The sequence below is a fragment of the Hydra viridissima genome, unplaced genomic scaffold (assembly GCF_058129835.1).
Source record: "Hydra viridissima isolate aposymbiotic clone 2 unplaced genomic scaffold, HvirCarnegie_v1 scaffold_6, whole genome shotgun sequence".
NCBI lineage: Eukaryota > Metazoa > Cnidaria > Hydrozoa > Anthoathecata > Hydridae > Hydra > Hydra viridissima.
Window position 1 is genome coordinate 17,507,533 of NW_028324305.1, and position 14,560 is coordinate 17,522,092.

The 14,560-nt window shown below is 27.5% G+C and overlaps 1 protein-coding gene across 2 annotated transcripts; it reads right to left on the reverse strand.

Moving 5' to 3' along the window:
• Nucleotides 1–751: 751 nt before the first annotated feature.
• On the reverse strand, nt 752–10,156 carry LOC145190039 (transcription termination factor 2-like). Of its 2 annotated transcripts, none has more exons than XM_090090580.1 (24): nt 9,998–10,156; nt 9,436–9,541; nt 8,025–8,105; nt 7,851–7,917; nt 6,949–7,689; nt 6,700–6,811; nt 5,712–5,940; nt 5,267–5,406; nt 5,033–5,116; nt 4,581–4,743; nt 4,265–4,358; nt 3,876–4,032; nt 3,417–3,640; nt 3,242–3,333; nt 2,911–3,136; nt 2,708–2,806; nt 2,555–2,599; nt 2,282–2,349; nt 2,088–2,177; nt 1,858–1,918; nt 1,594–1,676; nt 1,405–1,479; nt 1,064–1,147; nt 752–932 (listed from the first exon to the last, which is right to left on the reverse strand). In XM_090090580.1, the coding sequence occupies exons 1-24, from the start codon at nt 10,056–10,058 to the stop codon at nt 866–868; spliced, it is 3,249 nt and encodes a 1,082-aa protein (XP_089946706.1). In that variant the 5' UTR covers nt 10,059–10,156; the 3' UTR covers nt 752–865. The 2 variants fall into 2 exon arrangements, with proteins under 2 accessions (XP_089946706.1, XP_089946707.1); XM_090090581.1 differs by having other exon boundaries at nt 7,841–7,917; nt 9,998–10,083.
• Between the last annotated feature and the right edge of the window lie 4,404 nt (nt 10,157–14,560).

Sequence of the window (14,560 nt, forward strand, 5' to 3'; positions counted from 1 at the left end):
CCTTTATGAAACGACATTCAAAAATATGGTTAAGGATTAGAACAGATACGAGTTCCTATTAACATTTATCAGTAACAAACTGCAGTTAAAAGTAGATAAAACTATGTATAAGTTATTCCTTACACCTACTAAAGTTGAAGATAAAATTACCAAATCTCATTGTTAATAAAACAGCTATTGAAAATAAAATCAGACTTTTGCCATTGAAATATCATATATAAATATTTGAAAGTGTTATATAGAGCTAAACTGTTTCTTAATATTGACTTACAAGAAAAACTTGCTAACAAAATGAGAATCAGCCAGTAGAAACTAGCCGATTCTCCTTTCTGCCTGTAAAAACTTTAACAACCTTACTGAAGTTTCCCTCTTTGCGCAAGAAGTTATTTGTTACAACTTTTTTTTACTATTCTATAAGATTTTCATGGATGTAAAGAAACTTTTAATTAAAACTAATATGTAGTCAGAGAAATCTTCAGAATATCAGAGAAGGCAAATATGCTCCCTAATGTGCGTGCGTCCATGTCTTCTACGTCACGCTCTGATTTCCGAAGACAAGGAGGAGACACGGCCTAGTATTTGCTTAATTGCCAGGCTTGCAAAGCGAAAGTTTGGTTAACAGAGTGTAATTCAAGTAATTAGTTCTTATAATTAAAGAAAATTAAAGCATGGTTCAAATTATTAGTTCCTTTAAAACTAGAAAAATTACTAAAATAGAGAACACTAAAGTGAGAAGAAAAACAAAATTAAATTTTGAGGATTCTTTCGATTATCCTTTAACAACAAGTTTGCAATACACATACTATTTATAATAATTATACAAATTATCTAATCATTTTATTCGTTTTACATATTTATAAACACATCATCTCAGTTGAGATATGCCGAACAACATCTTTAAATCATCCAAAGTGAGTTTCTGCGATTTTCCGCTATAATTGATAATATCAATCCATTACATTTGTGTTTTAAATTTCAAGAAAAAATACAGCACATTAACACAGTAAATAGATGTATTAAAATAAGATTTATGAAATAAGATGATACTAAAGGAATGTATTACCCGTAAAGAACGTTGTTAGCCAAAGATTTTTTCTGGTCTTGTAGCTTTACTATTCTCTCTTCTACGGTGTTTTCACACAGAAATCTAATTTAAAAAGATTCCCCAAAGTAAAAGATGAAAAATAATTAGTCATCAGAATATCTTCAGCTTAATTTACTAATCATTCGGTGTTATATTTAACTATTTTTTTTCTAAGAAAAAAATCCAATACTATTAATAGAAGATATAAAAACTTCTTATATCGATTCAAGGTTTTTTTAAACTTCTAAAAATAATTAACGAAAAAACACTAAAAACACAAAAAACAAAACAAACTCTAAAATTCAAATTTCAAGTGTCACCTATGGATAACAACGTCATTTTGTTGTCCAACTCGATAAACGCGATCGCACGCCTGATCTTCTAAAGCAGGGTTCCTTTAAAGTATTTATAAACATCAACTTAAGTAATAACACTTTAAGACGCAGAACATTTTAAATTTGTAAAAATGAAAACTTTTCGGAATAAAAAAAAAAAAAGAAAATAATAACCAGTGCTGATCAAGCAGAAACAAATGGGATCCTCCAACTAAATTTAATCCGACCCCCCCGGCTTTTAATGAAACCAATAGCACCTATTATAAAAAAAGGAAATATATATATATTAGTTTGAACATTTGGATATTTTAACAGGTCAATTGTAAAAAAAGTACATGTTAATGTGAAAATTGAATTTTAACCTGTCAATATACAAAACCAATAATAATAAAAAAAAATCATTTAAAAATATTCTAAACTAAAAATTTCTTCTCAAACCTGTGGCTCCACATCGTTGTTAAACCTTTCAACAATATCCGATCGATTTTTAGCGGATACACTACAAAAATAAATAAATAAAAACAGTTTAAACCATTAAAGCAATTCACAAATTGCAAGGTTCCATAAACAGTAGTATGACACTTATGAAATATGAGAATTGAAAATTCTATTAAAAAAAAAAAAAAGAATAAAGTTCTGTTCTAATCTTAATAAAAGAAAATCAATACCTTCCTGTTATAAACTCGATTTTAAATCTTTGCTTTTTAAGATGATCGGCTACAATTTCTAACATGCGTGTCCATTGCGATACAATCACACTAAAATTAATTTTAATAGGTTGCTAAGAATACTTATAGAAATTGAGTAGAACAGAGAATGTTTGATAGCAACAAACTCAATACTCATAGATACTTTGGTATACCTTTTTATCTGCTTATTGCCCAATGATTGATCTTGCAAATCTTTCAAACAGTCTATTAAAGTAGTTATCTAAAATATTAAAGACTTGTCACTAATTTTTTAACAACTTTTAACAAATCATCTTGATAAAAGCTTAAATATAAAAATGCAAAAAAAAAAAAAAAAACAGAATAGTTTTTATAAATCTTTCAAGTTGAAATGATATTTGTAATAAAATATTTAAAATGATATTTATAATAAATGTTTCAAATGCAAATGTAAAATATTATTTTACCTTAGTACTTGGAAAACTGGGCATTAATTCCTTTGGACGCGAGCTCTGCATAAAAAGATGAATGAGATGAAATACAAAAGAAAAGGCTGATTGAATTACAAAAATACAATTTGTTAAAAAATCTTCCAAAACCTAAAATTATAAAAAACATACTTTAAAGACTGCACTATCATGGTGAATTGAAAGGTTGCCAAAATGCTCATCTAATGGTAGATCAATTCCCTCATTTTTACACAGCTCAGAGTCTACAGCCTGTTTTTAAAAATTTGTAAAATTTTAAGAGAATATATAAAATTTACACTTAAAATAAATATTTTTGCTTAAACTTTTGAGTATAATTTAATATAATTACATACCTCACACAAAAGACTTAAATGTCCGCAGCACTGTCGCAATCTTAAAACAAGAACCAAGATACAACCAGCATTTACAGCAGAAATATTTCTTAAACCAAACATGGTGAGAGCCTCCTCAACATTTAAACCAAGAACTTCAGTTGGCATTTCTATAGAACCTTTGGTTTGATCATAAGCTGTTGGGCTACCTTCTTTTCCTTTATGCAGATATTGTGTAAACATATTTCTAAATGACAACACAATTGATGAAGCAGAAAAAAAAGAAATAAATCCATAAATAAACAATGTTGATTCTAAACAAACTGTTTAAAAAAAAACTTAAAAGAATTACTTAGAAAACTTTTGTAGCAGATCATATACTAATGACTCATTTTCGGATAACTTGATTTTATGAAGAATAGAGCTTTTCTTTGGCAAATTTACCTAATAAATAAAATCAAAATAAACTTCATATCATACAAATACTAAAAGAAAAAAAAAATTAGTAAACAAAAAATTGTTTATACCAGCTTTTTCCCTGTGTCTTTATCTGTCTGGTCTTTTGTTCTGCGCAACAATAAACTGCTTACAATTGAGTTAAGTCTTTGTGTTCCGGCAACACTTTTATTGTCTACTTCTCTCATCCACACTTTATACTCATCAAATGGTGATACCCGTAAAAATTTAACAAGTGAATATAAATCCAATGTTTTATTTTGAATAGGAGTACCTGTTACTATCCAACGACTTTCTATAAAATCAGAGTAAGATTATTTTAATTTTAAAAGTTTGCATCAGAAATATTATCTATTACATTTACCTTTAATATAAATTATATAGAAATGCAACATGACACCCAACTATTTGTATAGCTAATCAAATGTTGTCAGAAATACTAGACAAACAAAATGACCATAATAAAAGCAGTTAGAATGATCATCTTTTTAAATTTTATTAAAATGAATAACAAACCAAAATATAAATACCTGATTCAATTGCGCAGGAAGCAATCGATAACCCAGTTTTATGATTTTTTATAGTATGGCCTTCATCAAGAACCACACGCCTCCAAAAGATTTTAAATAATGGACCTTCTTCAGCAGTTTTTGGTTGACTAGTTTCTAACCATTCAGACAATTGATTCTAAAAATTATCATTTTGCCATTAAAATAACAATCATTAAGGTGTGCGTCAAACCAACAATCAGTTGGTTGAAGGCTAGATAAAAAGAAAGACTGCTCTAGCTGTAACACAAAATTCTAATTGAAAAAAAAGTTATTAAAGTTTATTTAAATCATGTCAACAAATATTTTTTATTTTAAGTGATTGTTTTAAATACTTTTATGAATTGCAATTGCCAAAGAACCTAAGAAACCTTTTTGGGCTTTATTTTGTCTTTATCAACAAAATATTTTCCTTCTATGCTAACAATATTGTATGTTGTAAGTACAATGTCATATGATGCTAACCTAAAAAATATTAAAGGTAAAGATTTTGAAAAAAGAAAAAAAAAAAAAAAAGAAAAAGAAAGCAGCAATATTTACTACAAGAAAAGTGAATCATTTCTCCTGCTTTCAAATCCCTTTAAAAAAGACATTACTTGGGAGACTGATGGATGATTTGTTCTTATCAAAAATATAATTTGTTTTGATATTTTTCTTTTTTTTTAAAAAAAAGATTTTATTAAATACCTTTTTAATCTCTTTTCCCTTGTTGATCCATGATATACATAAACACTTAAGTTACTTTTTTCTACATGTTTTTCTACCTCTTTATGCCATTGGTGGACAAGAGAAGCAGGACATATTATGAGCGTTGATCTTGAAAAGACCAACTGTGAATCACTCTTTGGCTCTAAAATATATTTTAGATAAAAAAAAAAAAAAAATAAAGTAATGCAAAGTAAAACTTTGTTTTTTTATAATACTGAAAAAAAAACTACTAAAACTATTGATTAAATATTTTCAAAATATCTTTTAAAAACAAAACCTCAAAAATCAATTAATTATAACTAAGTTACAAACTCAAAGTCACATTAACAGATTATTACAAACAGAGCAAAAAATGTGGTCCTTGATGGTACTAAATCTACAAAGTAACAATTATATTAGCATAAATAAAAAATAAATGCCAAAGAACAAACCCTTTATGAGTGAGAGATTTTGTTGTTTACTTTTAAGGGTCAATGAAATTATAGTTAATGTTTTTCCAAGGCCCATATCATCAGCTAAAAATACAGGAGATCTGTTGTTAGACTAATTTTAATAATCTTGTTCATATAAAAAATGCATCAAGTGTTAAGTTAACTCTCACACTTCAAATGTTGCATTTTTTTTTAATCAATTTAACAACAAATAGTGCAAGAGAAAACCAATACCTAAAATTCCTCCAGACGGTGTTTGGCTTTCTCTCCAGATCAACCAAGCAAGTGCTTGCTTTTGATGTGTCATTAAAGAAACATTCAAACCTTTCGGTTCATCTGCCTCTTGATTGGAAGCTGGGCATGAATCAAGTGATCTGTAAATTAAAGTGTTTAATTTCTGGTGCATATTTTTAGGTCATTTGAGGTTAGTTATTTTTTTTGCAAAAAATCATCATGCATATTCTAAAACTAGGCATACTTTTAAAAATTTTTCTAAATAATTTACGGGCATTGCTGTGCCTGTATTTAAATGTTTTTTTTACAACATTGATTGGATTTACATTGATTTTACAGCTTTATCAAAAAAGTTTCAATAGACTGGTTTACAGAACTTTGTTATTTATATATATGGGTACATAGGTAAACTTTTTGTTAATAAGAGAAAAAAGTGAAGCATTACTTATGCAAGTGTTCAACTGCTTCTTTAGTGATTCTTCCAACTTCTTTTAATTTGGTTTGTGTCATTTGACCATTAAACAAAGGTGCTGCACGGTGATGACCCGGATCTTGCATAAATAATCGTGGGTGATCATAACCTAAACTAATAGTAGAAGACTGTCTTGATGAATTCTCAGGTAGTTTAGATGAAAGAACTATTTTCTGATTAACTTCTAATTGATTTGATGGATCTATAACAAAAAAAACAAACAAACAAACAAAAAAATGTAAAAAACAGAAATTTATTTTTAAAATATAATTATGATTGCTATAGAAAATTTTTTAACAGATACTTAGATATATACCAACATTTACGTAATATATAATAAAATTTAAGATAAATTTAGCACATAGAGTTTGAATAAATCTTACAGATGAAATCACCCATTCTTTACCAACAGCAAAATTGTTAATTATTAATCTTTAAAAGGGTAATATGCCATGTAAAAGCTTTGTAGCTACATTTAAAGTATCATAATGCAAACACTTAATGTGTTCACTATTATCTATTTACTCAAGTCCTATCAGTTATGGCATAAGTTAACAAAACATGTATTGAATAAAGTGGACATAAAACAATCTAAACTCATTTCACCTTGAAATTAAAACTTTCTTTCATGCTAAAACAATATTTTATTAGAATAAATTGATAAAGGTTTTTTTAAAAACAATTAAAGATGTTATTGGTTTATCTTTACCAATTACTTAAATACAATTATGTAAAAACAACCAATTCAGTTGGTACAAGCAGCAATCTTAACTGCTGTAGTCATTACTGAAGATTATCATGGTACTATCCGCTAAGTAATTGATTAAAACCACTATGTAAAGCACCAACACAATCACTACTGAAGTATTTTTAAATGCTTAAGATAATGTGTAAGATAATTGCTAATAGGAATTGCAGAAAATATTTTGTTTTATCATTAACAAGTATAAAAGATTTTTACTTTGTTTGTTAAATTTCAGCATATCCTGAAGTTCTAATGACAACTTGTTTATACTTTCTTGGATCTTTTTGCCACCATCCACTGAACCTGGACCAATCCGATGTAATAAGATCTAAAAACCAAATAATTACTTTAATAAACCTTTAAAGCAAGTTATAAAATTTTGCTTTTCAGTGATAATTTACAAGTAATTATAATATAAATAATTTACAAATTATTAAAAAAAAAATTACAAAGTAAAAAACAAACTGTTTGTTTTTTTATTTTGGACTGCAGTTCTTCCACAGAAACCTTTGAAACCATCATATCTCTAACTACTTCACTTTCTTCTTCAGATTCACTTGAATCAATAATTGTTATAACTGAGTGTGTTGCCATTGAAGATTTTTTAATGTCATTTGATAATAGCTGTTTATCATTATTGCTTATATTAGTAATACTACCCTCAATTGCAGTTGGTTGAATATTTTTTTTACTGGTAACATCAGTAAAGACACCTGCAATTGTTTTCATTGTTTCAGTGTTATCATTTACTAATTCACAATCAAACTTTTTTCTGTTAGACTCTTGAAAACTATTATCACTTAAATGACTTGATGACAAACTAGAATCAAATGAACTAGCCTCTGAAACATCACTTACACGAGCTGTTCGAGGAATATGGAAAGTCTTAGATAAATAGTCAACATTGTTGTTAGAAGAAACTAAATTATTAATGGTTAGTGGTTTTTCTGCTGTGCAAGGTATATTAAATAGATTTTTTGATTCATTTGTTGGCTTTTGGTCAAAAACAGTTAAGGCATCTTTTTTTGAATTTGTACTAAATTGATCAGTTCTATGAATATCTTTTTTTTTGTCAATTATGTTATTGCATGATAAGTCTCCAATTTCAGAAAATTCAATGTCTTTATGTTGTTTGAACAAGTTTGTAGAACCATTTGTTTGAACATTGGTAATCTCTCTTAAAGCATCATAAACAGGAGGCTTGGTCTATAAAATAAAATTTAATAAAAAAATTAAAACTTCTTCTTTTGCACATCGGACAATGTAGTCTCTTTGAGTGTTTTTATATATTTGAAGAAATTAATGTTGCTAAAGGGAATATGCCAGTATCTTTTCTAGTTTGTAAAAAAAAAAGTACCTGAAAATACCTTAAGCAAAGCATGGCCACACCAGGTTGTTCCAGACTCTTTCCCATAAAGACATCGATAATAACATCTGAAATAAAAATTACCCATAAATTGCCTAATAGAACTTTTTTAAAAACAGTTAAACATGTAAACAATTTAAATTGATTAAAATAAAATGCAAAAAAGAATAAATACCTCATTCCATCTTCCCTAATTGCAATAGCTTTTAACTCTACCATTTGTTTATGAATAGGACAGGTTGTTGCAGAGAAATCACTTTAAAAAAAAAGATTAGATTTTAATGGGTTCTCTTACAAAAGAAGACAATACAAACACACTTTAAATGCTAAAATGATCAATACAAACACACTTTAAATGCTAAAATGGCTGCAAGTTTTACATACAAAAATGTGCAAGCAAAATAATTATACATATTGCACATTATTATAAACAGCAACAAAAAGGAATCAACCTTTGTCTTCTGTTAATTTGCCCAGAAAAAAGATAATAGTAGAAACCAGAGATTCATCAAAGCCTAATCACTAATTTGGGTCATGACCTGGCTGGGCATCAACCCTCAGGCATTGTTCTAATTTTTTTTATTGGTATTTTTAATGTTGTAAATTTAGGGCTTTTTTGGGATTTTTTGAATTGTTTTAGAGAAAAGCAATCTAATTTTATAACTGATAAACATTAACATCCATTATTTTTATGTATAAATTAATCAGCTGTTAAAATTCTTTTTTTTTTTCTAACTGGGCTTCTCTTTACAACAGTGCTACTTGTCCATAAAGTTGTGACACTTCAGTCATCAATTTAAATAAGTTAAACAATTGAGTAAGATTTAGTTGAGAAAAAGTCTTTCAGACAGCTTGGCAAGTAAACTACAAAATAATAAAAGTGAAAAATCTTGTAAGAACATAAAGGTTGTCATAGCTTTTTTAACTGATATAATACACTTTCAATTAAGGGAAAATATCTAAAATCTCTTTTATTTAAAGAGATTTTGTAAAAAATATTAGTTATAAATATAATTTTTAAAAAATACAAAAAAATTACATGCAGTGAAGTTTTTTTTACTAAATATTAAACTCACATGATTTGATTGCATTTTTGAAATTCTTGTAAAATTCACAACATTAAAATAACTAGTAAATGCATAAAGTATAAGTTCTTCATAGTTTATTAGAAAATTTTTTTTTTTTTACCAAAATTTGACTCTTCCAAAAACCCTCAACTCTTCAACTCCTTATCCTTACTTATAACTACAATAAACATATCAAGGAGTTAGAAGATTATTGAGAACCAGATACATAACTCTTGATGCATTTTTTTTTTTTGCATAGCAATACCAAGAATGAAAATGTTTGATTCAATCAAAATTATTAATATATCTTGTACTGTTATTAAAAGAAAACAATTTATATATTAAAAAAAAAACTTTCAGTATTTATATACAGAAACTTTTAACTTTTATGCTTGTGAGTTATCAAAAAGCACATAACAATTACTTAATCAATTTAGATATCTTTATAAGAGAACCTGTCCTTTGAAATTTTATCTGAATTAACTGAAGGATTGCAAAAGAAATATATACATCAAATACCTTGCTGGTGCATTGAATGTGCAGCCACTTGAGTTGTTGCAGATGAAAAAAGTCTTTCCATATGTATTATTATTTTTTGTACCAGTCTTCAAAACACAATGTATTCCTAAAAAGAAAATTTTTGTATGTATGTATGTATGTATGTATGTATGTATGTATGTATGTATGTATGTATGTATGTATGTATGTAGGCATGTATGTATATATGTAGGTATGTATGTATGCAAGTATGCATGTATTTATTTATGTATTTATATGTTTATGTATTTATTTATATATTTATGTATTTATTTATATATTTATTTATGTATTTATCTATGTATTTATTTATGTATTTATTTATGTATGTTTTTATGTATGCTTTTATGTATGTTTTTATGTATTTTTTCATGTATTTATGTATTTATGTATTTATGTGTTTATATATTTATGTGATAATGTATTTATGTATTTATGTGGTTATGTCTTTATGCATTAAAATATTAATGTATGCATGAATGTAAAATGCAAGGTTCTGTTATTTCTATCGAAAACAGTACAAAAAAAAAAGGTGTTTAAATACCATGATTTGGGCAAATAGGTAACTTTTCTTTAATCAACGCTTCAGTTAAATTACCAGCCATGTTCGATAAAGTTTACAAAAAATTTATTTAAATATTTATATTTAAGTTTTACCGCCGAAAATTTTTTCGAGTTGAGAATGATTCGCACTGTGAAATTTCGATAACTTTTTTCCGTTACAGTGTTTCCCAACCTTTTTGTGCCATTTCCTAATTAAGCCTTTTTTCAATTCTTGTGCTTCCTACGTTACATATGTGACCATGCCCGAAGAAAAGGGACCCAATGGATAACATTATTTTTTGAGAAAAATGCGCCAATGCATATTTTTGTGTTAGACAACGTTGTGCAAAAACCTCTAATTTTGATTATGCAAAGCATGTATTTACCAGTTCATTCTTATCATTGTGGAAGTACAATTATTTCTAATTAGTGTAATACTAATTTTACATTGAACAATTTTCCTGTAAATTATGGACCAAACGTACATAGTAAAAAATTTAAAAGTAAATATTTTGCGATATCTCCTTATCTTAACCCTTTAGCGCCCGTGTAGCAGATCTGCTACATAACTTCAGAAACCTTTTATGGCCATCCTGTCAACACAGTGATCTCAAAAACACCTTTTGTAGCATATTTACAACATATTTTTGTTGATCTGATTTAGCTAGGTTAATATAATTAGATAATCAAGACTTAAAAACACATCAAAATTGTCTTTTTAAAAATCGGATGATTGCTGTCAGACAAGGTATTTTCAAAGAGAGTTTTTTCCTGTTTTTTTACGAATATTAAAGCTTATTTGTTTATTTTATTTTAAATTAATAACACATGTAAGTTTTAGAAGTATTTAAGAGAGTTTCCTCTTTTTGAAACACAAAATGCTATCTGAATTTATATGTATCACATATGCTACAATGACAAAATTGGGTTTGCTAGTGAAATTTTAAAATTTTATTTTTTAATTCATAATCTAGGCCCTAAAACAATTGCTTTTTGAAGTTTTTGGAGTTTTTTGAAAATTTTAAGCCCTGGTGGGCGCTAAAGGGTTAAAGATAGAAAGATGGAAGATAGAAAGATAGAAATTTATTTTGTTTTTTTTAACAAAAGCAAATTTTTATCTTATTAAAAAACTTTTTTTTTTGTAAAACGAATTTCATAAAAATATGTGCATTAATTTATCACGTCCCCACTTTTGGCCTGTGAATGGTTCATAAAACTTTGCGTTCCTAATACTTTTTTTTTTTAATTTATGCATTGATAATTTTTTTGAAATTTTCCATTACTTGTAAAACAATTATTATATTTCAGTGTAAACAACTACTATACTGCATTATAAAGCAATTGCACATTCAACGAAAACTTAAAAAATAGTTAAGGTAGATTGGGGTATTTTGAGCATCTGGGTAATATGAGCATACGCGAAGTTTTCTATTTTGCATTTAATGAATTTCTAGAAGTTTTTATGATTTTTCAGGGCCGTGTCTAGGGGATGTCTGCTACGTCGCTGGACATACCCAATATATATATATATATATATATATATATATATATATATATATATATATATATATATATATATATATATATATATACATTTAAAATTGTATATATATACTGACTATGGTTATCATCATTTTCTTCTAAAAAAAGATAGCGTGCGAAGTGTTGATGTTTGATAATGGTTAGCATCATGTGGGATAAAATATCGGGCGATTGCTAAGCCGTCTTACCTCATATATGCGTTTGTCAATGAGGAAGGGGGGGGGGGTTGCTAAAATTTAACGTTTTTGGGGAGAGGTTAACATTGCGAGTTACCCAAAAAAATTCCTGTACACGCCCCTGTTTTTATATATTAGTTACATGAAGAAGTCTATTTAACTTATTGCGGTAGGCAGTTATTAGCGGGTGCCATCTAATTTAAACGCAAGTAAATAATTTGGTTTATTAAAATATTCTCGATACACAAAGGAAAAGATCTGTACAGTTTAATTTTGATGTTAAAGTTCTTCTTTTTGCATTTTCTTGTAGGAAAATTTATTTGCTAAGCCAATGGATATTTATAAATTGGGATCCATATAACTTGATCATTTTATACTTAATCTATTTGACCATACTATTTCCGAGTAAAACGAGCATGCTCATATAATCCTTGGTTTCATCTTGGAACACCATAGCTTGTCGCCTGTAAGTCCGTTTTTCTAACATGCGACTAAAAAAATCTAAAGCACTTTTCAAATAACTGGTGATATATATATATATATATATATATATATATATATATATATATATATATATATATATATATAAAGTTCTTCTTTTTGCATTTTCTTGTAGGAAAATTTATTTGCTAAGCCAATGGATACGCCAACGGTTTTTTTGTTTTTCTTTAATGTTCTCTTTTTGTAACGTTTTTTTCATTATGTATTTTGGCTGATGATTGCCGGCAGTGGAGTATAATCAGGAAATGCCAACCTTATCAACCAAGCACAAGAAGATGCGCTCTATGTTTAAATGAAAAAACTGAAATTGCCATCTATAGAGGCGCAAATTTATTAAATAAAAAGCAAGAGCTGGTTAGTAAGTGTAGGCATATGAATAAATACATGCTTGCGTCATTTGACAGTAAAGACTAATTTGAAGCCATTAATAAGAACAATTCTTTTTTAACGACATTTTTAACGGTTTTTTCGTTTTTCTTTAATGTTCTCTTTTTGTAACGTTTTTTTCATTATGTATTTTGGCTGATGATTGCCGGCACGCCGGTATGAAACTTTAAGTACCAACAAAGTTGTCATCCTTTGCTGTATCTTCTATATATATATATATATATATATATATATATATATATATATATATATATATATATATATATATATATATATATATATATATATATATATATATATATATATATATATATATATATATGTATGTATGTATGCCAGGAAATAATGAATCAAAATTTACAATAGCTAAATGGTTCGGAAAAACTGTAGAAGGCAGTTGATGATGTATTAAAATTTGGAAGAAGTCATAAGAATGCAGCAAAATCGTTTGAAATACGGGCGCTACTGCAGTTCCCCCCCCCCCCCCCTTCTTTTTTTTTTTTTTAATGATTGATTATGAAAAAGAATTTTATGCTGATTCAGAAAAATATAAAAGCATAGACCTGAAAATCAACGGGAAAAATATAAAAACATAGACCTGAAAATATTAGGGTTTTTAGTGGGATTTTTTACAACTTTGACTTCGAATTAGAGCACTTTCCGTTGATTTTCAGGTTTTTATATTTTTCTGAATCAGCATAAAATTTTCTATCATAATCTATTATAAAAAAAAAAGGGTGGGGGGGGAGAGACACTGCAGTATCGCCTGAAATACGTTACCTGGATAAAATAGGGCTGATTTAAATAAAAGTCTTGGCCGACCAAGAACACTAAATGCTTTATAAGTATCTGAACTAGTAAGCATTATTATTGAAATGGAAAAAAGACTATTTGAGTTAACAAATATGGAAATAAAGCATCTTGTATATTTTTTCTGTGAGGTAAATTGCATTCCTCATAAGTTTAACAAAAAAAGGCAATGTGTCAGAGAGGATTGGAAATGTTCATTTTTAAAATTTAATTCTAATTTATTGTTGATCAAGCACTGCAAGGAGCTCTTAATGTAACAAAAAAAAAAAAAAAAAAAAAAAAAAAGAAAGGTTGGATAAACAAATAACTGTTTGATATCTGGTTTGACCACTTCTTACAATTTACACAATCATCAAACTAAACCAATTTTACTAATATTAGATAGTCATGGCTAAGGGAATGGCGAGAGTTCCAGTATATATATCGAGATTTAAACTAACTACAACATCGCTTAAAATATTTTGGCGCTACTCGACTTTCTCCCCCCCCCCCCCCTAATTTTATGATTGATTCTGATAGAGAATTTTATGCTGATTCAGAAATATATAAAAACATAGACCTGAAAATCAACGGAAAGTGCTCTAATTCGAAGTCAAAGTTGTAAAAAATCCCACTTAAAAACCCTAATATTCGCCATTTTGTAAATACTAAATTAATGAACTTTTAGCTGACAAAAGCAATACATTTTTAGCATGGTTTTTACGTTAAAAAAGTCGTTAAAGTTTGTTTACCTTGCGCAATTTTTTGTGGCAATGAAAATAGCCGTTTTTTGATTATTAGAGAATAAACTATTTTGCAAGTAATGTACTATTGTAATAAATTTTAAAAAAGAATTCAACAGTTTTTTTTCCTAAAAGAAGAACTTTTGAAACTCAGTTCATAGTTGTTCTATCACATGTAAAATTTAGAAAATGTAACCTTCAAACCGTTTTTTTAATGAAAAAAACCAGCGTAGGATACAATAATAATTATTCATCAATTTTTCTACATTCTCACATTCTACGTTCAACCTTTATTTGAAATCTTCCATTAATTTCATTTCGTTATAACACTTTCGTTACAATACTTTAAAATAATAATGCTAAGGCTTATGGAAACCAGGTCTGTTTATTGCGCAATGTAACGGTAATTAATTTTCGTTAAAAATG

Bases quoted from the DNA above. Each gene is read 5' to 3' on its own strand.
- LOC145190039 (XM_090090580.1), bottom strand. From the start codon at position 10,058: ATGGCTGGTAATTTAACTGAAGCGTTGATTAAAGAAAAGTTACCTATT. The intron at 5,407-5,711 runs GTAATGCTTCAC...TTTAATTTACAG, and splicing joins GCAGTTGAACACTTGCATAA to ATCACTTGATTCATGCCCAG. The intron at 3,641-3,875 runs GTATTTATATTT...CTGATTTTATAG, and splicing joins TTCCTGCGCAATTGAATCAG to AAAGTCGTTGGATAGTAACA.